This window comes from Lycium barbarum, chromosome 3, assembly GCF_019175385.1.
Source record: "Lycium barbarum isolate Lr01 chromosome 3, ASM1917538v2, whole genome shotgun sequence".
Lineage (NCBI taxonomy): Eukaryota > Viridiplantae > Streptophyta > Magnoliopsida > Solanales > Solanaceae > Lycium > Lycium barbarum.
In genome coordinates, this window is record NC_083339.1 from 127,137,638 (window position 1) to 127,161,860 (window position 24,223).

Genomic DNA, 24,223 nt, shown 5'->3' on the forward strand with positions numbered 1-24,223 from the left:
GTTGTTGGTGACGATGGCTATGAAGGATAACAACGGCAGTTGTTAGTGACAGCGATGTTTTCGCAGATCTGGTGGCGTCAGTGTCAAATCTGGACGGAAACAGTCAAATCTGGCCGGAAATTTTTGTATTCACGAATACGGCGATTGTATTCACTTTTTTGAGTTTTTTTTTGTTAAATTTTTCGATTGTATTCATTTTTTTTTTTAGTATGTATTTGTTAGCATAAGAGTTGATGTTGTTGTTGTGGTGAAATTTCCGGCAGATCTGGCAGGGACTAGTGGTTGGTGTTGTTGTATTCATGAATAAGGCGATTGTATGTATTCATGGATAAGATGATTGTATTCACTTTTTTGAGCTTTTTTTTTTTGTTAATATTTTAGATTGTATTCATATTTTTTAAGGTGTATTTGTTAATTTTTGGAGTATCTATGTTTTTATGTATTCAGTTTTACTCGTTGTATTCATGAATACAACGAGCCCGTTTATGAATACAGATAGTCATTTTCATGAATACAATGTAAAAAGAAAAAAGAATCGCTGTATTCATGAATACAACGAAAAAAATGTATACAGCGGAAAAAAAAAACGAACAGCAAAAAAAAAAAGTAGCTATCCCATTTAAATATTGAAAATGTAGCTATGGCAATTTTTAAACCCCCAAAATGTAGTCATTTATGCGAAATCCCCCTTATTTCTTTAACCGGTTGTCCTTCAAAGGCACTGGTCTTTAATTTTTTCCCTTCAAATTGTTGGTCTTTAATTTTTGTTCTTCGCCTAATACCCTGAGGTTCTAGGTTCGAACCCCAACTCAGTCTAAAAAAAAAAAACGCAAGGTAAAGGTTTGTAGCAAATTAGGCCTATTCGGGCAAAAATTAAGCGTTAAGACAGAGGTTTGTCTTAAGGCCTAACTTTTGCCCAAAATTATGCCTACTCAGGCAAAAGTTAGGCTTTAAGGCAGACTTTTTCCCAAACTCTGCCTTATAGGTAGAGTTTGAATCCAAACCTCTGCCTTGCAATTTTTTTTTTAATTTTTTATTGAGCGGGAGTTCGAACCCAGAACCCATAGGTTTTTAGGCACCAACAATTTGAGAGGCAAAAATTAAAGACCAGTGCCTTTGAAGGCATTCCGCGCAAAAAAAAAATGATGAGACAAGGGACAATTGGCACATAACAAAATCACATGTGATTCTTAAGCTAGTAACGTTTTTTTCCCCCTCAAATCCACCTTCTTTCCAACAAGATCAGATCAATAGAATCTGAATCAGAACTTAGAACCATAGGCATCCAAAAGGAGAAAAATTTGGTTCATTACAGATTTAGAGCCTAAATATCTTCAAACACTGCGTTCATAACATGTCAGTCTTTAATCCATGTTTTCCATAGTTTTGGGATTTTCGTCATCCATTTGAGTTTAGTGGGTTTAGTGTAAAACGAGCACACCTTGACAAAGTTCCAAACGAAAAGACCCAAAATCTGATGGAGAGGGACTAGCTTGTGAAGGATCAAACGAAAGAAGTGATTATGCCAAGTAATTTGCTGGTTTAGAGTGAATAATAGATCCAGGCCACATCAGCTATTTCCTTACAAATATAACCTTGGAAGCTTAAGACAAATGATAATTCATTCACACAAATAGGTTTTTCCTCTTTGTAGTATATGACACAGAATTGGCTGTTGGGAGGAGAAAACATGAGACAGATTAAGCATCACTTCACAAGTGCTTGCAGCATTTTTACTCAATAGAAATCGATATAACAGTTAGCAACAAATAAAATAGGCCCTCAGTGAGAAAATAGTTTAGCATTTAAGCACGGGTCGTTCTCCCCTGGTTACCACGGGCAGCCATATGTGCGATGCCTGTGGAAGGAGAATGCTTAAAAAGTTGAGACATGAATTAAATAGGACATCATGCTTCAGTTTTACATACTGATCTCTGAAGAAAAGCAACATCATCCATTCTTGTCGTAGGCAGCTATGTTTTGTGGTTCACATTCAGGACTAAATAGACGAACTAGCAAAGCAGTGCTTGAGCTCACAGTAACAGCCCCACAAGTTGCCCATCTAAGACTTCTAGGAACTGTGATTCTAGGACCTGTATTATCAGGGTAGGAGATGCAATATCAGAAAAGAAAACACGTGCATAATCAAGATAAATTTCAAGTGTCAATTAATCTACAATAAGTTTTAGAGCTCATTACTAATCAACAAAGTCAAGGGAGAGGATTGAAAGGAGAAAATCACATGGAATTATAGAATGTGGAAATTGATGCAACAATCCTTTCATCTATCAAGTCAAAAGTCATTCCAGCAGTCAATCAACTACTTTGAGGTCATGTACAAAGATCAAAGCTGAGAATATCAAATACTTTCAGCACATGAAATTCCCAAGTCAATAGGATCCCGGTGACCTTTGTCTCTTCCTTGCTGCACTTTAGAGCTTTTCTGGCAGCAAAAGATCCAAATAAAATCAGAGCTCAATAAGAACCGAACTACTGCATATATGAACAGCCCACTAAGTCCACTGTCCCTTCTCTCTCTCCTTCCAGCCCGTCTCATCCGGCTTGCTCTCTTCTTTAACCTCGGGAGTATTTCTTATTTAATGACTAAGCAGAAGACAAGATAACAAGCCCAACTCGGCTGCCCAATTCCTCTCTTTCCCGACCCTTTGCCTCTACAACAACCAAGATATTGTGCCATCTATTGAACACAGAAGGATTCATTAGGCCCATCTTTACCCAAACAATTAGCTGACAGTTACTATATTGATCCACCCTTTAGTTTATACATTGGGGATGACAGTGAAGGAAGAAGGGCATAGGGTGGAAGCACATGAAGGAAGATTTAGAGCCTAGGAGCTGGAACTTTAAGCTCTTTTTTTTTTTTTTTTTGTATTGTTGAGCTGAACTCTAAGCTTTTTTTTTTTTCTTTTTTTTTTTTTTTTAAAAAATTGTTACATAGGGGGTAGGGGATTCGAACCCTCAATTCAGGTTGCCAACCAACTGAGCTACTAGATCCCCACTTAAATTAATGAAAAAGATGGTAAAAGAACTCTCGACAATCCACTTGCAGAGCAACAAGCTCAAGCAGCACTTCATCTTCAGAGAACATGTCTTACCTTTAAGTTTTCTTTCTCAAACAAAAACGCCTACAATTGGCATTAAGCCTTTTTACTAATTGATAAACATTGCCACTCAATACTTGGAGATCTATCAAACAAACACATTTTAACATTGTTGTAAATTTAGAGATTGAAATCTCATTTATTGCATTTCTCTTCTCGTATCCTACCGTCCCTAGACCCCACCTGTGGGATCACACTGGGTTTGTTGTTGTTGTTGCATTTCTCTTCTCGTTATTTTCTTCATGGGAAAAACTTCATATTGAATTCCTAGGTCCAAAATAACACGATTACACGAAAGCTCTTGAAATTTAAAAACAGCTCAAGAAAATGAAAGAATGAGGACAAGACATCAGGAGACTAAAAACAATCGAAGGAGAACTATAAAACCAACCATAGTGCAATCGGCAAAGAATCCAAAATCCTAATGCTCCTCCAACAGAAAAAATCCCAGCTGTTTGTCTCGTTAGCCTTGAGCAGGGTTTTGCATCTGATCTCATTAACTCTCCATCCGAATACCCAAGCATACGTCTCAAAGCCATTATCAGAAGCCCTGCTAAACATGAAGGACGTAAGAAAACCCAGCAAATGATAAAAGTACGAAAATTCAAACAGGAGGCAACCATTTTTTCCAAAGAGAGGGAAAAACTAGAAGAAAGAAAAAAAAAAAAAAAACATAAATAACATATCAAAATGATTTCATGAAAGAACGATGACCCAAGGAATGAAATTCCGATATAATGAGACACAGTAAAACTTTAGTTTAGTTATAATTAATAAATTCAAATGAAGAGCTTAGTTGAGGCATTTTCACAAACACATTGATGGCAGTATATGAAACTTACTCAAAATCACCAACACCATGGTCCAAGGAATGAAATTCCGATACGATGAGACGTAGTAAAACTTCAGTTCAATAAAATTAATCAATTCAAATGAAGAGCTTATGTGAGGCATTTTCACAAACACATTGATGGCATTATGTGAAACTTACTCGCAATCACCAACACGCAATTGAACCGGAAACAAAGGTGAGAGTTGCAGCTACGCAAGGCTAATTTTAATGCATCAGCAGAATAACAGTTTTATGTTTATAAAAGAATTATCATATTACCAACAAGACACCAGTCATTAGAAAAAAAAGAAAACTAAATCCTCAAAATGGACATATACGACTACAACTTAATTACAAACTGATGGAGTAGTTCATTTAATGAAATGATTTTATAAAAATTCACTAAATACAAACAGTCACAATGAAAAGGGCAAAGTGAGGTAGCTTACCAGATCCAACTTTTCTTCCGTGTATATAGCTAACTCAGATACCGTTTTCTCTCTTGGTCGACCTGGTGGATATACTATCTTTTGGAGTTCTACTAATTTTTATCTTTGCTTTTCGGCTCTGGAACTGGAAGAATGGTTTTGGGCCAAAAATACAAAGAACGGAAAGAGAAATAAGAAGTAGGTTCGGTTAGTACACACTTTAATTGCTAAGAAGAACACAATGTTTTACAAGTTATTACTATAGTTTTAAATAAGCGGGTCGGGTCAAGAATTTTAAATTTAGGATGGATTAGGTACGATATAAGTTTAAATATTAATTAATTTTTTTAAGATATTCTTTTCTAAAAATTTATAGCTGTTGCGTTATTAAATAAGTATCGAAAATTTTATTGTTAAATGATTTTGAAAATTAAATAAAGTTGAATAACACAATTACAATAATTAAGTGACAGAGACTGTGCTTGCACCTAACAGGTTCAAATTATTACTTCTATAAACATTTTCTCTATTTTAAATATTATTTACCAGTATACATAGTAAAATTACTTGTAGGAGTAGAAATACTCATTTATATAAAAATAAAATTATAAAATACTAACTAATTCATTTAATAAGTTGGTTGAATAATTTAGAATCCGCGACTTAAGTAGCACAAAAAATAAAAAGTTGAACCAAACTAGTATAAAAAAAAAAAAAAACATAAGTAGTATTCACGCACGAAATTCGTGCGTGAAAGGACCAAACTGCAAAAATGCAGCTTGACCCTTTCACGCACAAAATTCATGCGTTAAAGGACCAACTTGCAATAATACCATATACTCCTTTCACGCATGAAATGTAATAGGATATACTCCTTTCACGCACTAATTTCATGCGTGAAACCATTTTGCCTTTCACGCATGAATTTAGTCCGTGAATGGAGCATTATTTGACCGTTTTAAAGGATCAACTTGCAATAATACCATATACTCCTTTCACGCACTAATTTCATGCGTGAAGCAGCACAGTTTTTTTTTTTTTGTTCTTACCTTTCAAATCACATTTTTTTCCATACTTTGGGCAAAGATTAGTCATGTTTCAAAATCCCAAAATATCAATATTTTATATAAAACTTAATATCTTTTTTTGCGTACAATAATGTCGGCTCATTACATCAAGTCCACCTAAACGTTTGGATAACCGTTTTAGGGGTTCTAAGGTGCCCCGAAGTAAGTTTTGAAACTTGTCTATTTATAGGGTTTTGATTTAAGTGTTTTATTATATTTGAATGTTCAAATATAAATATTTGATTTAATAATAATTCATCCAATACGAGAGGTTTATACTAATTTAAAAATAATTCATTCCATCTAATTACAATACTAATTCAAAGTAATACAATAATTAATTACAATAATAATACAATTTTCAAGTTCTAGAGACTCTATTACTTCGAGAGGTGCTTGTACTACCACGGCCTTGTTGCCCACAGGAACGCTTGTCATGGCCATATTGCTTACAGGTAGAGCACTTGCGAGAATAAGTTCTTTCACTAACATCCATTTGATTGGGTCTACGACTTCGTGAGTTAATGCCCAATTTCCTGATGTAATCCTTGTTAGCAACCATCGAAAACGGCTCGTTTGGCCAATAAGCTTCATTACCAAGTGGGTGGAATTGACCGGAATATGCTCTAAGGTAACTGTGGACTTTGTATTCCCCCGCCACATAACTTGTTACCGTTTTTCTCATTCTCTCGAAGCACTTGACAGCATGAGAACACGGCATGTGATACGTTTGCCACTTACCACAAGTGCACGTTCTTGTTGCCTCATAAACGTTATGCACGTTGCCACCCTTACCGTTGTGATAACCCGTCCTAACTTCGTAGACATGTCGAATTGGGTCATACTCGGTCATTTGGTGGTGCTCACATTTTTTTCTACAATGCTCCATAATTTTGAAGGGCTTTGGCATCCATGTCCCGTCGTCGGCTAATATCGCTCTAGCTTGCCTTGTCCTAACAACAAATCGCTCCACCGCCTGCTTGAAAGTCATTCTCACCATTGCGGTGACAAGTAGTCCTCGAGCTGATTTCAGTAAGCCATTGAAAGATTCTGAGCTGTTTGTTGTGAGCATGCCCCATCTTTTGCCTCCATCAGCATGAAGCGTCCATTTTTCAACTTCGAGCTTTATCAACCAAATATATGCGGGTTCACTCACTGCCCTGATCAGATCCATTTTTGCAGCCCATTTTCGTTGTTGATGCTCCATCGCAGCCCCCCACATCAATTTGTTTAGAGTGCCATTGTGAAACGTTGATTGCAAATTTGCCTTCAAGTGCCTTAAACAATAGCGATGGTAAACAAAGGGAGGCTGCCACCCTGGTAAATTAGCCATATTGTGCAATATGCCTTTATGACGATCAGACAACACGCATATGCCGGTACCATCCTTAATAACATGAGTTTTCAAATGGGTCAAAAAGATCCCCCATGTGTCGTTGCTCTCGTTAGCGGCAATTGCGAAAGCAAGAGGAAATATTGACCCATTGGCATCCATTCCTATTGCAATTAGGAGCTTGATGTCGTAGGCACCATATACATGCGTACCATCTATGGATATCACTGGTCGGCAGTGAGCAAAACCATCAATGCATGGTTTGAATGTCCAAAATACGAAGTTGAAGATTTTACCCTCTATAAGCCGCCACTCTACAACAGTACCATTATTAAAATGTTGTAGAGCTGCCATATACCTTGGCAGCGATTGAAAAGAAGTATGCCAATTTCCAAAGACCATCTCAAAAGCGCGTCTACGCCCGAGAAATCCCTTTCTGTTGCTTATAGTTTTTCTATATATGGTTTGAACGTTTCGAATACAATCTTTGATGGGGATCCTGCACAAGTTTAAACAAACAACATTTAGTAATTGATCTTTTAATCGATATAAGACATATGATGTACTAGGTAGGATAAGTTACCTTGGAGTTTCGACAATGTCCTTAAGTAATACTTGAGCAATCATGTTTGTATCTAAATTATAATGATCTGCTCGATTTTCTTCCATATCACAAGTGTGTCTTTCGCGGAATTTTGTGATAGCCCACATACTATCAGGCTTAACAATTCCCCGAAGCAACCACTCACAGCCTTGATACCGTCGTTTACAAACTAGTCTCCATATCTTTGAGGTTGAAAGATCAACCTTAAACTCCATCATGTCCTTAAAACAATAAATTTTGACAGCCCGTTGCAACGCCTTTTTGGATGCGAACAACATTCCCTTTGCAAGGTAGCATCGATCTTTGTTGAAATCCTTTGGTTCAATCCAGGTTTTTTGGCGACTATCATCATCTTCTCTTGTGAAGACAAATGCATCATCACGACCCTACAGGCTGTCAAGAAAAGGGATATTGTTAGAATGCCACTGAATTGGGCTTTCAGAAGTTGAGTTTTCAGCCATCGGTGGTGGTACGTAGTGGTGCATTGGTTCTTGTTGGTTTTGGCTTTGAGGAATATTGTTGGTCATACCAACTTGAACATCATCATCATCATCTTCATCATCGGTTACCTCTGCATTATTAGCTATTTCATCGTCATCACTTGATGATGACTCATAATAATTAGGAAAATCTTCATTATCAAGTGCATTCATCCTCCTACACGAAAAGTAACATATTTTAAATACCAACTTCATACATATATATAGATAAATTAATATCAAGGTGATGAACTTACTGTCGTTCATAAGCACTGTCATGATGTGGAGAATGATCAACTCCACCGAATTGAGAGGATTGACCAACATCCATATTTGGTACCACTGGTGAGTTTTGAGAATAGCGCATCGTCTGAACGGGCAGTGCTCTCATAGCGCATCGTCTGAACGGTCCGTACCTGCATATGTTTGTCAATATTAACAATTGAATAAATTTGTAAAGTAGTACATAAGACGATGGTTTAAGTTTAAGACTAATAAAACTTACCAGCGCCTCGTACACTCTTGCGAGAGCTACATATCCCAGGCCATCTGGACGACGCCTAGAGGGGTTGCCAATAATGATGCGAGTGATCCGCATGTACCACTCCATGTACACATGGATGGGAGTGTCATGTCCGACCACCGCTAGGCTCGTCATCCTCACATCCCAACTCTGGACCTGCTGCTGCATATGGAGTCGCCATGCATCATCGACGCCCGCACGCTCGTCCCTCGCATAGTGGTCATGCTCCCAAACCGTAGCCACGGGTATATTCTGTACATACCTAAACTGCCGTAACACGTGGTCGGGCGCGTGATACTCAACGATATCCATATGTATCAATGGACACCGCGACATCCACATGTGCTGACCAGCCCTACAAAACGCCGGCAGCTCATCCAAAATATGATCATACGGCGTCCATATAAAAGCCTGTAAAAAGAATTGAACTAGTTAACAACAAAAGACTAAAATAGTAGTTATGTGGTCTAGCGTGTGAATCCAAAATATGAACATACCGTCTGCGCCGTCATGCGGTCTAGCTGATCCCTAAACGGGAGAAGGCTGTGGTGCGTCTCCACACGTCGGCGTACGCCTCGCGACCATCTCCGCGCGTATGGCATCGGGACAGTAAGATAGTCAGCGGGAGGGTCAGCTGGTATGGGCTGAAAAGGTCTCAACCTAGTCCACATCCATATCTAATATAGTCAATTAAAAAAAAAAATTATCAGTCGTCGTTTTAAATAAATATATTTTGTGTATAATTACACACACTTAAATATATTACCTGAAGAAGCGAGCAAAATGCAGGGACCTCTACCCTCGTGCCCATAGAACATCGGCATAATCCTCGATACATGTAGCCCAGCACAGCAGTGCCCCAACTATAACATCCTATCTCGGCGAGATCGTCGATATACCGAAGATACCTCAAGCTCATATGCGAACCCGAAGTGTTCGGGAATAGGATGGCCCCGAATATGATGAGTAGGTATAGACGCGCACGTCGATCAACATCAGCCTGAGGCGTGTCCTCTCCAATCGGATGCTGCATGTCTGTGAGGCGCAAGTGAGCGTAAAGGGCCGACAACAAAAGCCGACTCTGGCCGGAAATATGACCATCCAGAGCCGCGAAACCGGTGAGCCTAATCAACTCACCCCGGTAAGGCGGCAGCACAAGAGGCTCCTCAATATACAATGGGCGTCCATCAACCTGTAGCCCATAAATGACCTCCACATCCTGAAGGGTAATGGTAGCCTCACCGGTGCGGAGATGAAATGTGTGCGTTTCCGGTCGCCACCTCTCAATCAATGCCGTCACTAGCGACCTATCGTGCTGTACCCGACCAACTTCGACGCACCGGTAGATACCGCCCCGACGTAGTATATCCAGGACACGAGGATGTGGTGGGCGAGCAGCTAAGATCTCCCATGCTGAGTCCCCTAACCGGGTACGGACCTGAGACTCAGGCTGCAGGTCGGATGTCCATATATGTTGCGACCTATGCTCGGGCTGAAGATACAGTAACTCTCGGTCGAAGGGCCCCGGATCAAGAGGGTGGTGATCCATCTATTTTACGCATTTTAAATAAATCATTAACAAGTAGTATTAGTATTAGTTATGTAATCTTTTATCGAATATTTTATTAAAGATTGTGGTGACCCATCTGTTTTACGTATTTTAAATAAATCATTAACAAGTAATATTAGTTATGTAATCTTTTATAGAAAATTATATTAAGGGTTTTCAATCCTAAGCTACGGGTTAAGAATCCTAAACTAACGGTTTTCATTCCTAAAATATAAAGATAAGTCAAATAATTAACAATTAGTTAGCATACAATTAGTATAAATAATTAATAAATAAACAAATAACTAACTAATCAAATAATTAACAAGTTATTATCACATATTTAATAAATAAACAATTAAGTAACTAATCAAAAAATTAATAAATTATTATCGTATATTTAACAAATAAACAATTAATTAACTAATGAAACAATTAAGAAATTATTAACAAATAAACAATTGGCTTAACAAAAACAAAATAAATAATTAGCCAGTCTAACAATTAATAAATACTTAAGTCGCTAATCCAACAATTAACAAATACTTAAGTCGCTAATCCAACAATTAACAAATACTAAATAAACAAGCAATAAATAATTAACTAATTAACAATAGATAAACAAATAAAAAAAAATGAAAAAATGGGCAGTCCCAACAGTACACAGACTGCCCAAAAACGCAAAAAAAAAAAAAAAAAAAAAAAAAAAAGGGTAATGCACCACAGTTATACAATGATCATGCTTAGGATAATAATATATTTAACAATGTAATAAAAAATTCATAGTGAAATACTTAGATTGAAGCTTTTTTTGAGTTTTTGAAATATGTTATACGCCGCTCTATTCCGAAATTCAACCTTAGAAACTTGTTCCTACACTTCAATATACCAAGAATATTGAGTTTTGGATTGAAAAATAACACGAAATTATCGTTTTAAGGGGGGTGGGACCACTGGAACGGGGTTTAATGGGGGTGAGGAAGGGAGCAGTCGCTGGTGGGGAAGATGGGGTCAATATATGTTGACCCATTCACGCACGAATTTCGTGCGTGAAAGGCCTCATCTGCAATTTTGCAGTTTGGTCCTTTCACGCACGAATTTCGTGCGTGAAAGGGTCAAGCTGCATTTTTGCAGTTTGGTCCTTTCACGCACGAAATTCGTGCGTGAATACTACTTATGTTTTTTTTTTTTTTTGTACTAGTTTGGTTCAACTTTTTATTTTTTGTGCTACCTAAGTCGCGGATTTAATAATTTAAGACGGAAATGCAGTCTCATAAATACTGAATTAATAAGAGACGAATTATGGTTTGATTAATTGGACTTTCTTCCAGAAATCCATGGCAAGAGATGCGCCACGCCACGTAGATTTCGAGATTATTTCCCGCCATTTTATTACGCCCGCGTAAATCACATCACACCGTTAATATATACAAGTCAGAAACTGACACACCCAACAACTTTCCCAATTCTGAATTGCCGACCCATTTGATAACCCTTCCCAATCTAAACTTTCAAAATTCCAATGGCGTCGGAAAAATTGACGGAGTACGAACGGCGGAGGATTGAGAATATAAAGAGGAATGAAGAAATGCTAGCGTCCCTTAAGATTCAGTCCCGAGTTTCTCAACTTTCCGCTGTCACCAAGCGTCCAAGGTACTTTTAAAGAATGGCTACTATTTTCTCTTCTATCTTATTTTTATTCTTTGTAACTTTGTTTGAATATGTATTTCCTTTCTCTACTTTGAGAGTTATTTTCAGTTCCACTTTCCGGGTTCTGAGGGAGTGTGCTAATTGAATACTATTTTTATTTTTCCGTAAAAACCCTTGTAGTAACCGTGGGTTGTTTCTTAACCATTTTATTATCTCATTCCAATTTTTTTATTTTTTCGATTTACCTGTATGAAATGTTCACTGACATGTTTTATCTTTCTTGTATTTTTAAAGGAAAAAGTTGTCAACAGATTTTGAAGTTGAAACTTGAAATTCGATTTGGACATGCATTTTACTTGGAAAATATTTGAAGTTTTCTTAGGTGGAAGTGAAATTTCTCGCAAAAACTAGTCTAAGCCAGTTTTTGAAAATAGTTTAAGATAAATTTTCAAAATATGATCAAATTTCATGGCTAAACAGATATATGAAGATAAATTTCAAAATCTGATCTATAATCTATGCCCAGACGCGAGCCAAATGTAAGATGGTTTCAATCATCATATTATTGTTCCAAAATGTTGTATCTTTTCAAGTTAACTATATTAATTTTGACGTACATGGTTTTTTTTTTTGTTTTTTTTTTTAGTTTCGAGAGGAGAGGAAAAAGTTTTCAACTTTTATTGCTCTGATGTATTTCCAAATTTATTTGTAAAATACAAATGAATTACCATCGACAATTGATAAGGAATACGATATTCATGTTTGTTTGTTTCTATTATCTGTTAGAGTAGTCAACTAGTTGTTCCTGTGCATTTTGTGTGCTTCTTTACCCTTCTGAACTAGGTAAAAGCAGGCATATGTATAATATTAGCTCGTCTTTTCTATGTATTAATGCATATGTTAAATGAGTGTTTTCTGTAGTTTATTTGTGCGCGCAAGTAAATTAGCCATTTGTTTGACATGGCAGAGCTCAAAGTAAATCATATCAGGCAAGTCCACAGAAGAAACAGAAGTCTAAATCACCAGTTGTGCTGCGGCGGTCTCTCAGGACTAAAGGTATACCACCGGATTCTTCTACAGCTGGTGGGATAAAAGATGATTCTGATGATCTCCCAGATAGAATAGCACCTAACAAGTACTCACAACCCACACCCAAAAAGTCACCGCGAGAACCTATTCCCATAAGTATGAGAGACGCATATAGTGGTGACTTTGATGTCTCAAATCAAAAATTGATTGAAACAATTAAGGATTTCTCCCATAAGATTGACGATGAGGATGACCGGATAGAGAAAAGAAAGGCTTCTGGTACAGTTCATTTGGAATCATTGAGGTTGGAACCAGACAACATAGCACGGGTTGTGCCAGGAAGAATATTAAATGTGCGGTTTTTCCCCACCAACACTGTTCGAATGGTTGCTGTAGGGAACAAATTTGGCAATATAGGTTTCTGGAATGTTGATGCTCGACAGGAGGATGGAGATGGGATTTATTTGTACCATCCTCATTCAGGTCCAGTTTCAGGGATAGTCATGGACCCTTTTTCTGTGTCAAAGGTATGGTTAAGTTTTGTCTCGAGAGTGATAAATTACTACCAGTCTTGGAATTTTCTTACTTGGATGGCCATTTCTTTCCAGATAAAGTAATTAGAACATATGCGCTAAAAAATCTGATACCTTTGCTTCTTACATTGACCTATTTTTCATATGCCAAGGCAGTAGCGGAGCCAGGATTTCCGCTGAGGGGGTTCAAAATATAAAAAAGTAAACATACGAAGAAGCCTAAGGGGGTTCAACATCTACTATATATACAACAACAACAAGCCCAGTATAATCCCACTATGTGGGGTCTGGGGAGGGTAGAATGTACGCAGACCTAACCCCCACCTTGAAAGGTAGGGCGGCTGTTTCCGAAAGACCCTCGGCTCAAGAGAGGAGAAGAAAAAAAATAAAAATAAACAAGACAAGACACAAGGTTAGATATGATCAAGCGTATCGAAAACAATATGAAAGCAAGGAATAACAAAGCAAGAAAGTCATGGTAAAAGGAGAATTAACTGCTATAAATAACTATGAAAATGACAACAATGAAAGTAAATAAGCCGTTAATAATTTACATCTACTATATATACATAAAAAATAATTTTAACCTTGTAAAAAAAGTGTTTTTTCCTCCGAGGGGGTTCGACCCCCTCAGCTCTATGTGGCTCCGCCACTGTGCCTAGGCATAGTGTGTTCATGTTAACATATACTTGTAGAACGCCAAAGTATTTTGGTGAAAAGCATGCTTTAGAAAGTAAACAACTTAGAAAATTGCATCTGTGTTTATTACCTCTACAAGTTTATGCCGTTATCGTGTGATGTTGTTTATGCAATAATGCATTTTACTGTGTTTATTGCTTGTCTTTATATGGCTATTATATGCTAGGAAGGGCTTCTTATAATGCTGACCAATACTTTTAAGAGGAAAAATATGGAAAAAGTTTTTTGACTAATAGGCACTTTGGTTTTACAGGTTTGAATAAGGCGTCATGAGTGTCCAATTACTCTTTCCTTTTCTTTTGCAGATGTTCACTTCTTGCTATGATGGATTTATCAGGGTGATGGACATTGAAAAGGAAATGTTTGATTTGGCATATTTGAGTGAGCATCCCATATTTTCCTTATCACAGCGGCCACATGATATGAAGTCCATATATTATGGCGAAGGCAGTGGGGAACTTGGTATTTGCGATCTCAGGGCAGGAAAATCTTCAGTATCATGGAAATTGCATGAAGAAAGGATTAACACGATAGATTTTACCTCAGAAAACTGTAATATTATGGCAACAAGTTCTACAGATGGTAGTGCATGCATTTGGGATTTGAGGAAAGTTACTGCACATAAACCAAAATCTTTGCAAACTGTCTTCCACAAAAGAGCAGTGCACTCGGCTTACTTTTCACCTTCTGGAAGGTTTCTTGCCACAACAAGGTAGTTGCGTTATGCCCATCAGCCCATTCTTATAGATTATATTGTGGATAGTTGAGAAATTGAAAGTTTAGTATTCTATGTATCTTAAGTTTTTAGCGGAGTTACTTGATTACTTTTATTATCAGCTCTGTAGCAGATGTTAGCATGGCTAATTCTTTTTTCCTTTTATTTCGGTTCGTGCAGTATTGATAGTACAGTTGGTTTGTTGAGTGGCTCTAATTATGAAGATACATCTATGATCTCCCATTATAATCACACAAACAGATGGATTTCCTCATTCAGGTATAGCTAGTTCCTTAAAAGCAAATTTTAACATTTTAATTTATGTTATGAACTACATTACCATCTCCCCTCAGCATTTAATGTAGTGGTCATGGGCGGAGCCAGGTAGGGCCCAGGGGGCTGAACCCCCTCCGACGGAAAATTACACTGTTTATACATGGTTGAAATTATTTTTTATGAATATATAGTAGATGTTGAACCCCCTTTGGCTTCTGTGTTTACTTTTTTATATTTTGGACTCCCTTAATGAAAATCCTGGTTCCGCCACCGGACTAGTGGTGTATTTTTTTATTTTCTAAAGTGCAGAAGCTAATGTTCATAGTTATTCTACTTTCTCTATTATATTGGTGTGAAGTTGAGATAATTTGTTACAAGCTGTTTAAGTTCTTCTCCTTTGAGCATCTAGTTTCCGGGACAGAATTACTAAAAGCTTATTCCTCCTTTTTGAGATAATACCTTAAGCAGGAAAAAAAAAAAAGAGTTTACCTGTAATCTGTTCCATTTTGTGCCTCTGATTAGATAGGCAGTTGGTTGTGTGCATATTTCCAAAAGTTAATAGGGCTATTATTTACATTCGACTTCTCACTTATGCATGCTTAGTCATCATATACTAACAGCTTTATTTTCTCTATATATGTTCACTTGGGGAAGCAGAGGAATATGGGGTTGGGATGATTCCTACATCTACATTGGCAATATGCAAAGAGGAGTTGATGTAATCTCGGTAGCTGACAAGAAACTTGATTTTACCTTACGAAGCGAACACATGACTGCTATTCCATGCCGTTTTGACGCACATCAAGACAATGTTGGAATGCTTGCAGGGGCTACAAGCGGTGGGCAGGTATATATCTGGACGGCATCTTAAGTTGGTGCCTATAGATCCTAGTAAATTTGTGATCATGGATGCAGAGCTGCCCTTTCCCATCTGACTAATGTGCATTTTGTGAAAGGACAAGAAACGGTTTACCTTTAGGTTTTTGTGGAATCTTGTTGTAGTTCACATTGCCTGTTGTTCATTATGTTTCTAAAGGATTGTTTAATCTATGGCCAATTTAGTATCCCATATCAACATTGGTATAATTTCTTGGTTTGTGATTACCTGGTATTGCTGAGACCATCTTTAAAGCTGTATTCACCACTACTTACCAAAACCCTTGTGTTGAATGTTCGGACTCCGAAAGCCTTTTACAAACTGTGTATGTTATTGGAAGGCTTTTATCAACCAACAACACAACTTGTAATAGCCCGGTTAGCCAAGCTTTTGGAAGGCCAAGTCTAATATTGATATTTACGGTTGGCTTGCCTCCCCTATCAAGTGAACGTATTGTACTACTTGGAAGATGTAGGCAGTAATCCGAAATTTCAGATCAGCTTGTTAGTATTTTATATCGGCAAGCTTCCACCCTTAACTGTGTTCTAGGGGGCGCGGGGGACCATGGTTTTGGTTCAATGGTAAAGGTCGAACTCGAGGGATGTTGGGTAGGCGCATGTCACAAGCTTGAATGCTAGTTTGAACCAAACCTACCTGCTGTTTGAGAAGAGAATGGTCTGGTGGCGGACCGATTATCCTCCAAGTATTGAAGCAGGAAACAGGGATTTCAAGGTTATCAATTCTCCAAAAAATGCAGCCTGAACTCAAGACAGTACCAATATTGACCATTTCTATGCCCAGTTTGGCCACTTGAAGCACACACAATCAGATAAATTTGAGAGCCTCCAATGCTCTACTTGCATATATGAACATTGACACATTTACGCAGAGGCATTGTCACCAGTACCTCCCAAAGCCGAATAAGATACATGTGATCAATCATTTAATTTCTTTCAACCGCTGCACAAACATTTGCCCATCAATCAGCATCTGCCCCTCATCTAAAGTTATAAGAGATCTTTATGCAAAAAGACTGATTTTCTCAACAGAACAATATGCCACTAACAAAGACAATAAAATAGTACCAGGATCCTATGTTAAACCATCAAAGAAAATTAACAAAACAACAACAGCAAAATTCTTAAAACATATAAGGCTAGAAAGGTTTAACTACAACTCAACATTCAACAATGTAACAACAATAGCTACCACATCCCATGAATAAACAAAATTAAATCCATAAAACTCATGCAATTACTATTAGTAATTAATAGCAAATCAACATCTTCAATTCGTGGAGGCAGTAGTAGGTGGCGGTGTTCTCAATCTTCGCAAATGATCAATCCACTGATCCTCAGGAAGTTGGGAAGTCCAATCAGGAGCCACTCCGCCAAAAGAAACCCTACGCATCGCTTCCATTACTCTCGTTGCATTCTCCTCCGTCAATGGACTGTTACGACGGCTCTCATCCTCTCTAAACGCTCTCCGTACAGCAGTATCAGACGCCGCTATTATCTCTTCCTCCTCTTCTTCAACCTCATCATCCACGTCACTTAGATCCAGTGATGGTATACCGTTCTCTACGCAATTCGCATAGCCATTAGGGAGGCGATGAAAATTACTAGATTCGTGGCACTCTTCATCATCATCGGAGTTCTGATCGTCATCGGGGGTGGAAGAGATAGGCTGGTAATATTCAGGCGAATCGTCGGGGTTTGAGTCGGAATCACTTCCGGCGGCGTTCTCTGCAAAGTAAAAGCACATTGGGCATTGATTGAGATAAAAGCACATAGCGAACAAGGCGAAGTTAATATTTACTGACCTTGGATGGAATTCAACTGAGCGTTCATTTCCTTGAGGCAAGATTGCAGAATTGAACGAGGAAAGAAAAAAATAGAAATCTTCAATTTGAAATGATATTTTATCAGACAGAGGCTTCTACGAGAAAATGGTCAAAATAGCCCTTAATGTATAGGGGCTTCTTTATTTTGGTTATTTTCCTTGATAGATACTTACTACTCATAAGTCTTTAGGGTGGTTTAACAGCTAGTTAGAATTATGGAGGTATTAATAATCAATCTGTTTGAATTGGTTTATAAGTTATTTATAAGTTGTTTTTAACTTTTTTTGAGTGTTTGACTGGTTAGTTAAAATCATTTTATATTTAAAATAAACTCAAAAAACTAATTACGCCAGTTTGGCTTAGATGTAGCCCAATTTATTTTTTTTGGTTTATAAGCTGAACTGTTTTTTTAAGCCCAAGGCTCAATATAGAGATTAGTGAGAGGGATTTATGTATTATTTTAAGCATGAATTAGTTATTCATTTAGTATTTGTTATTTCATCTTCGCATAAAATAATATATAGACTTCCTTATAAATTATACATTTACTCCCTCCGTTTCAATTTATGTGAATCTTTTCGGAATATGAGGGCCAAACTTTATAATTTTGACCTTAAATTTTGACATAATTTTTCAAGTTTATAAAAATAAAATTTATATATTTAGAAGCTACATTAAAAATACTATAAATCATGATAATTTATAATTCAAATAATTTAGAAAAGATGTAAGGAAAACGTGGTCAAAGAACCACCTCGTAGACTCCCCAAACATTAAAGGGTTCACATAAATTGAAACAGAGAGAGTATTAGTTATGCGAATTTCTAAATTGCAAATCAAACACCGTATTAATTTTATACATGAATAACTCACCTCCTAACCAACTACAAAATGTGATATGCAGGATTTAATACATAAATAACTTGTCTCCTAACTAGCTACCAAAAGACCCCTAATATATGCAAAAAATAATGACTAATTTGGTCCGAATCTTAATTCTGACAGAACTTTAAACAGAAGTATTAAGTAGGTGTTTGGCCATGAAAACCAAATATTTTTCACATTATTTGGAATATTGAAATTGGAGTTGAAGATGGAGTTGTGTTTGGTTATAGTTTTTGCAAAGAATATTTGGTTATTTGAATGTATTAAAAGCGAAAGGAAACAAGGTTTTTGGTTACAAGCGTTGTATTTGAAATTTTCATGGCGAAAAGTTGATTTCCAAATAAAGTGAAATAATTTTCCGAAAAAAAGTGAAAAAATTTCATGGCCAAACGGGTCCTTAAACCGTTTTTCCATGAACGCTCACGAAACACTTCTCCCGGTGAAGAACCCATCTGAAAAGATGAAAATATTAATCTGTTTCAAGGGTTTATAAATTTTTCTTCCTTCATTGCAAATTCAAATTCCTCTTCAGTCACAAAAATCTCCAATGATGGCGCTTTCGTGGATGCACCATACACGGATTAATCAGAATCCCAACGCGAGTTATGGACATCAGATGTTTAAAAAAAAAAAAAAAAAAAAAAACCTCAAACGTTTGTTTCTCAACGAACATGTTTGACATCTAACTTCTTCCCAATTGGATTAACTTGTTAAATTTTGAGGCAAAAAATCTCTTTAAAGAATCATTTGAAGAATAGAATACAAACATCTTGAGTAACAATGTCAAAGAAAAGCCAATCTCAGCAATCTAGAGTTGCTACAAATCCATAATTTGCACAAATCTAAGTACATTACTTCAAAACCTAACACTGAATTAAACTCATATTCTCAACTCAATTTTGCATAGATCTAATGAACTGAGATGATCATCATCATTATCATATATGCTCTCTCGTTGTAACAGGTACAAATGCGAAACTCAGAGACACAACAGTAAGAGGAGGAGGGCCTGAAGAGGGGATACAGGGCTTTAACTCTATGCCCAATCTATATGCGTCTAATAACGTGGCTGTAATATTTTACTAATATTCATCATTGCTACAGGAATAAATAACATCAGCTGAAGAAAATGGGTAAGAAACCCAACAATATACAAAAGAATTAATGATAATGGCAAGAACTTCACAAGCCTGCTGAGACCAGTCCATGTAGCGTAACAATACCAATCAAGACATTATCTTGATCAATAACTGGCAAGAACTGGACTGGAGATGGTGGAGATTCCATCTTCTGCATTGCATCAGCTGCCATAGCATCTGGACAAATTGTCCTTGGTTGCCTGAAACACCAAATTTAATTTATAGAAATGTTTTAATCTCAGGAATTTGGAACAAGTGTCATTAGATTACTCTTAATCCAAAGAAAACTATGTTGATGCTTTAAGAGTGTATACAACTATACATTACCATCATACTTTTTCAATATCAAAGTTGGGCATCACATGCATGTGATAGTGAGAGATAGAAGGAAACTGAATCAATTATATATCAGTATGATTTATCACTGAAAAAGATGATGCAGACACAAATCTTTAACTGAAAGGAAACATATAATTACTTCCTTAATAATCCAAATTCCCTCTCAAGAGACTCTGTACTATTATAGGTTAAAAAGATCAGAAGAAGAATGCATAATAATATCATTACTACTACAACTATTAGCACCACCGGGTGGGGGGTGGGGTTGGGGGGCCACAAAAGATCCTATCAGCAATGTGCTCTGATGGCAGAAGCAAGGAATTATTATTTTTTGATAAATTAAAGGCAGAAGCAAAGAATAATTCTTTACTTCTCATCTGGCTAGTCAAAAGACCGCATCCTACTTGAATTGAACGAGTAATGTCACAAAATTCAAATTCATATTGGAAGAGAACTTGAATATTAACAACCAGGAATAATTGAAGGACGGCTTATGCAATGTTCGTAACAGTAATTTACAAGGATCTGCACTCTGTATCCTACCTTATGCAAGAATTTTAACAAGAGAAAATACACCAGGGCCTGATACATGTTACTCAGGTTTGATAGACACAAGTAAATTAGATATACATGGAGTACTCAAGCAATTATTCGATATTATGAACTAGGTCTTATACAGAGCATCAAATCTGGAGGGACTGGTCCACACGACTAAACAATTAACTTCCACCCTTAACTGTTTCTAGAGGGGTGGGGTTGGGGGAGTTGGGTACCATGGTTTTGGTTCAATGGTAGATGTACAACTCGAGCGGTGTGGGATGGGCGTTAGTCACGAGCTTGAATCTTACTTTCAAGAAAACCTGCTATTGGAGAAGAGAATGGTATAGGGACAGACCGATTATCCGCCGAGTATAACATGGTTATCAAAAAAGGGGGGAGGGTGGTTTGGTGGCATTGTTCCTGCTCTATTCCTCCAAAATTTCAGCCTAATCTTAACTTCTGAATTCCAGATAGTACAATCTATGCCCAGTTTGCCCACTTGAAGCAACACAATCAGACAAATGTGGGAGGCTCCAATACTTGCATATATGCGCATTGACACATTTCTATGGTGACCACAGAGGCATTGTCATCAGTGTCTCTCAAAACCAAATAACATGCATGTGCTTTATCATTTACTTCCTTTCAACCGCTTCACAAACACTGGCCCATCAATGCTATAAGAAAAAAGACATATGTTCTCATTACAACAATATGCCACTGATATTCTGGAAAGGGAAAGATAATACCAGGATCCTATGTTTGACCAACAAAGAAAATTAAGTACCACGCCATTTTATTTTTTTTATTTTTTTTTTTTAAGTACCACGCCATAGATTAACAAAACACTAATTTAGATCTATTTCCAGACAATGACAACAGCAAAAATCTTAAAGCACATTCATGACCATAGAAAGCTAGAAAATTAACCACAACAAAGATGTGCTTGTCGAGAAATTTTTCTTTTATTCCTCAAGGAATTGTGTGTCTTTCAGTGGAAGCAATATATCTTTCTTCCTTTCTGCCTTCTTTTTCCACTTGTTCTTTTTCCCATGGATTAGGTCTTTCGGTGGTACTGGTATATTGATGGTACAAATATGCAACAGAGATACAAGTAAGAAATTACCTGTTACACATTTCTCCAACTGTAAGCTTGAAGATTCCTTCGCCGCTGGCTTTCAATGTCCGACGTAAATCACCATCGGTGAATGTGCCTAGCAGATGAAACTCCTCATCAATAACAAGGAGGCACCCGCATCCTTTGCTTGTCAGCTCTACTAGTTGATCCATAATAAGATCTCCTTCCTTGCAAATTGGAAGTTCTTCTTTCTTCTTCATCACATCTCTCACCTGCAAAGTTAGATGGCAAGCTCAAGAGTTAGATGAATATTCAACTTCAGCGTAAACTTTTCATTTCCCCCATCACATGTTGCAGTTTCCACAAGTTGAGATACCACTGTCTCAACCAGATGTGCAAATATGAAAAATTGATGCAATTCTTAAAAGACGGCTCAGAGCTAGAGCAGCTAGCCAATCAACAGTCATTGTATACCAAATTTTTTAGTGATAATGAGAAAATCAATGAGGCATCTTTAAGACAGTTGCTGGACAATAATCTTCCTTTGGGAGTCAAAGAACCAAAAGAAAAAGAAGAAGAAGAAAAAAACAGAATCAAATAATCCGTAACCATACACACACATCAATTGCAACCGACTACAGCTACCTATTGCAATGTAATAAACCACAAGCATTAACACTTAAAAATAACCTGCTAACAGCCAAGATTTAGACAAAATAACCTTCCAACACCCAAGATTTGGACTGACTACCGCCAATTTGAAAAACCAAAAAAAACTACAAGTAAGCAAATCGTACACATAAAGGTACATAAACCAAGATTACCATTATTTCCCAACTTTAATTTTCCCAGACCCAAACAGAAACAATGCATAAAGTGAAGCTCCGAGGACGGGGCTGTGGAACAAGAATGAACCTTATTCATGCTCATGCTATACAACATTAAGGTGAAAATACCAAGGACCAGTTTGGCCATGATATTCACTTTTTTCCCGAATAAATTTTCACTTTATTTCAAAATCGGTTATAAAATTTTCAAATCCAACTCGGAGTTGGATATTTGAAGAAGTGCTCCAGACCTGTTTTTGGAATCTAGGGCCAAACACCTACGAAAAGAATCAGACTCAAGCCTTAACTACTACAATTTAGGGAATATTTCCAAGATCTTACTTCAGAACCACAATAAACACATCATAAAAGAATCACATTTCACAAAAAAGAGCATCAAAAGAAAGACATAATATTACTCTTTCTCACCTTAAAGATCAAGCTTTTCCCGATCCTCCCAGCAGGATGATTAGCAGCATACTCTTCCTTGCTCAAATTCCTCGCCCCCATTAAAGCAATCGCCACCGTATCACCAAACACCATTTGAATAGCTGTAGATGTCACAGGTGCCAAATCAAACGGACATAACTCTCTCTCTAAAGGCAAATGCACATTCAGATCACACAAACCCATCAAAGAATTAGGCTTTACAGAAGTAACAGAAATCAAGAACACCCTTTTTGCCTTTGCACAAGGTACAAGCTTTAACAATTCTTCTGTATTCCCACTTTTGCTAAACATAACCAATATATCTTGAGGATCTAAAATGCCAATGTCTCCATGTAATGCATCAACAGGAGATAAAAACCCAGATTTGATACCCAAAGAAACAAGTGTCTGTGAGATTTTCTGGGCTACAAATCCAGATTTACCAACACCTGTAAAGTAAATTGTACCTTTGGCATTAAGGAGTGTTTGGGTGAAAGTTAGAGTTTGGGAATGATCAAGATTTTGAAAGAAATGATTGAGGTAATTTTGTTGGGATTTGAAGAGTTTAAGAAGTTGATCTGGGTCAATTGATGAATCTTGCTTTGAGAAATCCAAATATGGTGGTGGAAGAGACCCCATTTTTTGGTTTTCTTGATTTTGTTTCCTTTGTTATCTCCTTTACTTTCTCTGTTGAAAGGTATTATTTCTGTGAATGTGTGAAAGAGAGAAGAACAAGGGAGAGAATGTGAGCGGTTGATACTGTTTAACGCGGGGATTGAGAAGAATAAGGTATTTAGCAGAATTTATAGTGTGTAGAAATCTGTAGAGCAAGTGTTCACTTTAATGACCAATCCTTTTCTTTCTCTGTGGAAAAGATAAAGGGATTCAAAAAAAAAAAAGATATGTTTTTTCAAGAGTCAATCTTTGTTAATTTTTCTCACAATCTTTGGTAAAAAATATAATTTTTATGAGTGTTGAGAAATCAGAGATATTAACTTGTTTTATTTGCATTTCAATTTTAAGTTTAAACATTATGCGTGGAGGATGAAATTACGAATGTTCAGCTTCATTTCTATAGAAATAGTTGCGAGATATAAGAATTTTTTGAAATTCTTATTATCTGAGTGAATATTAGGAAATTCCTAAATGATTTGTTGCATCTTAAGAATAAGCTATTGCACTAAAAATAACAACGGAAATGTACTCTTAACCCCCTGTTTGGATGGTGGTTTCTCGTGGTTCATTAATGCATGATTTTTTATGAAATCATGTTTGTTTTCATTATTCTTAAAATTATGTGGTATGATGTTGTAAATTCGTGGATCATTCCATGGTTATATAACCATGAAAAGTCTCAATTTTTATAACCACGGATTTGGTGATTTTTCTGTGGTTACGTATTTCATTTCTCCATTATACCCCCTCCA

General features: G+C 36.9%; 4 protein-coding genes across 5 annotated transcripts; 1 reads left to right on the plus strand and 3 right to left on the minus strand.

Moving 5' to 3' along the window:
- Nucleotides 1–1,604: 1,604 nt before the first annotated feature.
- Nucleotides 1,605–4,616, minus strand: LOC132632355 (uncharacterized). Of its 2 annotated transcripts, none has more exons than XM_060348254.1 (4): nucleotides 4,404–4,616; nucleotides 3,514–3,675; nucleotides 3,306–3,389; nucleotides 1,605–2,093 (listed from the first exon to the last, which is right to left on the minus strand). In XM_060348254.1, exons 2-4 carry the CDS (start codon nucleotides 3,659–3,661, stop codon nucleotides 1,951–1,953), a joined length of 375 nt encoding a protein of 124 aa, XP_060204237.1. In that variant the 5' UTR covers nucleotides 3,662–3,675; nucleotides 4,404–4,616; the 3' UTR covers nucleotides 1,605–1,950. The 2 variants fall into 2 exon arrangements, with proteins under 2 accessions (XP_060204237.1, XP_060204236.1); XM_060348253.1 differs by having other exon boundaries at nucleotides 1,701–2,093; nucleotides 3,514–3,672; nucleotides 4,404–4,615.
- A 6,662-nt stretch (nucleotides 4,617–11,278) lies between these two features.
- LOC132632356 (uncharacterized) lies at nucleotides 11,279–15,950 on the plus strand. Its single transcript, XM_060348256.1, has 5 exons — nucleotides 11,279–11,590; nucleotides 12,555–13,143; nucleotides 14,154–14,560; nucleotides 14,744–14,842; nucleotides 15,497–15,950. Exons 1-5 carry the CDS (start codon nucleotides 11,460–11,462, stop codon nucleotides 15,708–15,710), a joined length of 1,440 nt encoding a protein of 479 aa, XP_060204239.1. The 5' UTR covers nucleotides 11,279–11,459; the 3' UTR covers nucleotides 15,711–15,950.
- Nucleotides 15,951–16,785: 835 nt separating this feature from the next.
- LOC132632358 (uncharacterized) lies at nucleotides 16,786–17,708 on the minus strand. The gene is made up of 2 exons (XM_060348258.1): nucleotides 17,539–17,708; nucleotides 16,786–17,461 (listed from the first exon to the last, which is right to left on the minus strand). Exons 1-2 carry the CDS (start codon nucleotides 17,564–17,566, stop codon nucleotides 17,004–17,006), a joined length of 486 nt encoding a protein of 161 aa, XP_060204241.1. The 5' UTR covers nucleotides 17,567–17,708; the 3' UTR covers nucleotides 16,786–17,003.
- Nucleotides 17,709–19,354: 1,646 nt separating this feature from the next.
- LOC132632357 (probable arabinose 5-phosphate isomerase) lies at nucleotides 19,355–23,583 on the minus strand. Its single transcript, XM_060348257.1, has 3 exons — nucleotides 22,797–23,583; nucleotides 21,589–21,812; nucleotides 19,355–19,783 (listed from the first exon to the last, which is right to left on the minus strand). The coding sequence occupies exons 1-3, from the start codon at nucleotides 23,433–23,435 to the stop codon at nucleotides 19,627–19,629; spliced, it is 1,020 nt and encodes a 339-aa protein (XP_060204240.1). The 5' UTR covers nucleotides 23,436–23,583; the 3' UTR covers nucleotides 19,355–19,626.
- Nucleotides 23,584–24,223: the final 640 nt, after the last annotated feature.

What these genes read in the sequence shown, in the direction of transcription:
- LOC132632357 (XM_060348257.1), bottom strand. Translation starts at nt 23,435, where the DNA reads ATGGGGTCTCTTCCACCACCATATTTGGATTTCTCAAAGCAAGATTCA. An exon ending in GGAAAAGCTTGATCTTTAAG is followed by an intron (nt 21,813 to 22,796) that starts GTGAGAAAGAGT and finishes CTAACTTTGCAG; the next exon opens with GTGAGAGATGTGATGAAGAA. An exon ending in GTTGGAGAAATGTGTAACAG is followed by an intron (nt 19,784 to 21,588) that starts GTAATTTCTTAC and finishes TTGGTGTTTCAG; the next exon opens with GCAACCAAGGACAATTTGTC.
- LOC132632356 (XM_060348256.1), top strand. Translation starts at nt 11,460, where the DNA reads ATGGCGTCGGAAAAATTGACGGAGTACGAACGGCGGAGGATTGAGAAT. An exon ending in ACCCTTTTTCTGTGTCAAAG is followed by an intron (nt 13,144 to 14,153) that starts GTATGGTTAAGT and finishes TTTCTTTTGCAG; the next exon opens with ATGTTCACTTCTTGCTATGA. An exon ending in AGATGGATTTCCTCATTCAG is followed by an intron (nt 14,843 to 15,496) that starts GTATAGCTAGTT and finishes TTGGGGAAGCAG; the next exon opens with AGGAATATGGGGTTGGGATG.
- LOC132632355 (XM_060348254.1), bottom strand. Translation starts at nt 3,661, where the DNA reads ATGGCTTTGAGACGTATGCTTGGGTATTCGGATGGAGAGTTAATGAGA. An exon ending in TCTTTGCCGATTGCACTATG is followed by an intron (nt 3,390 to 3,513) that starts GTTGGTTTTATA and finishes TTTTGGACCTAG; the next exon opens with GAATTCAATATGAAGTTTTT. An exon ending in AACCCAGTGTGATCCCACAG is followed by an intron (nt 2,094 to 3,305) that starts GTGGGGTCTAGG and finishes CTGATAATACAG; the next exon opens with GTCCTAGAATCACAGTTCCT.
- LOC132632358 (XM_060348258.1), bottom strand. Translation starts at nt 17,566, where the DNA reads ATGAACGCTCAGTTGAATTCCATCCAAG. An exon ending in TCAGTTGAATTCCATCCAAG is followed by an intron (nt 17,462 to 17,538) that starts GTCAGTAAATAT and finishes TTTACTTTGCAG; the next exon opens with AGAACGCCGCCGGAAGTGAT.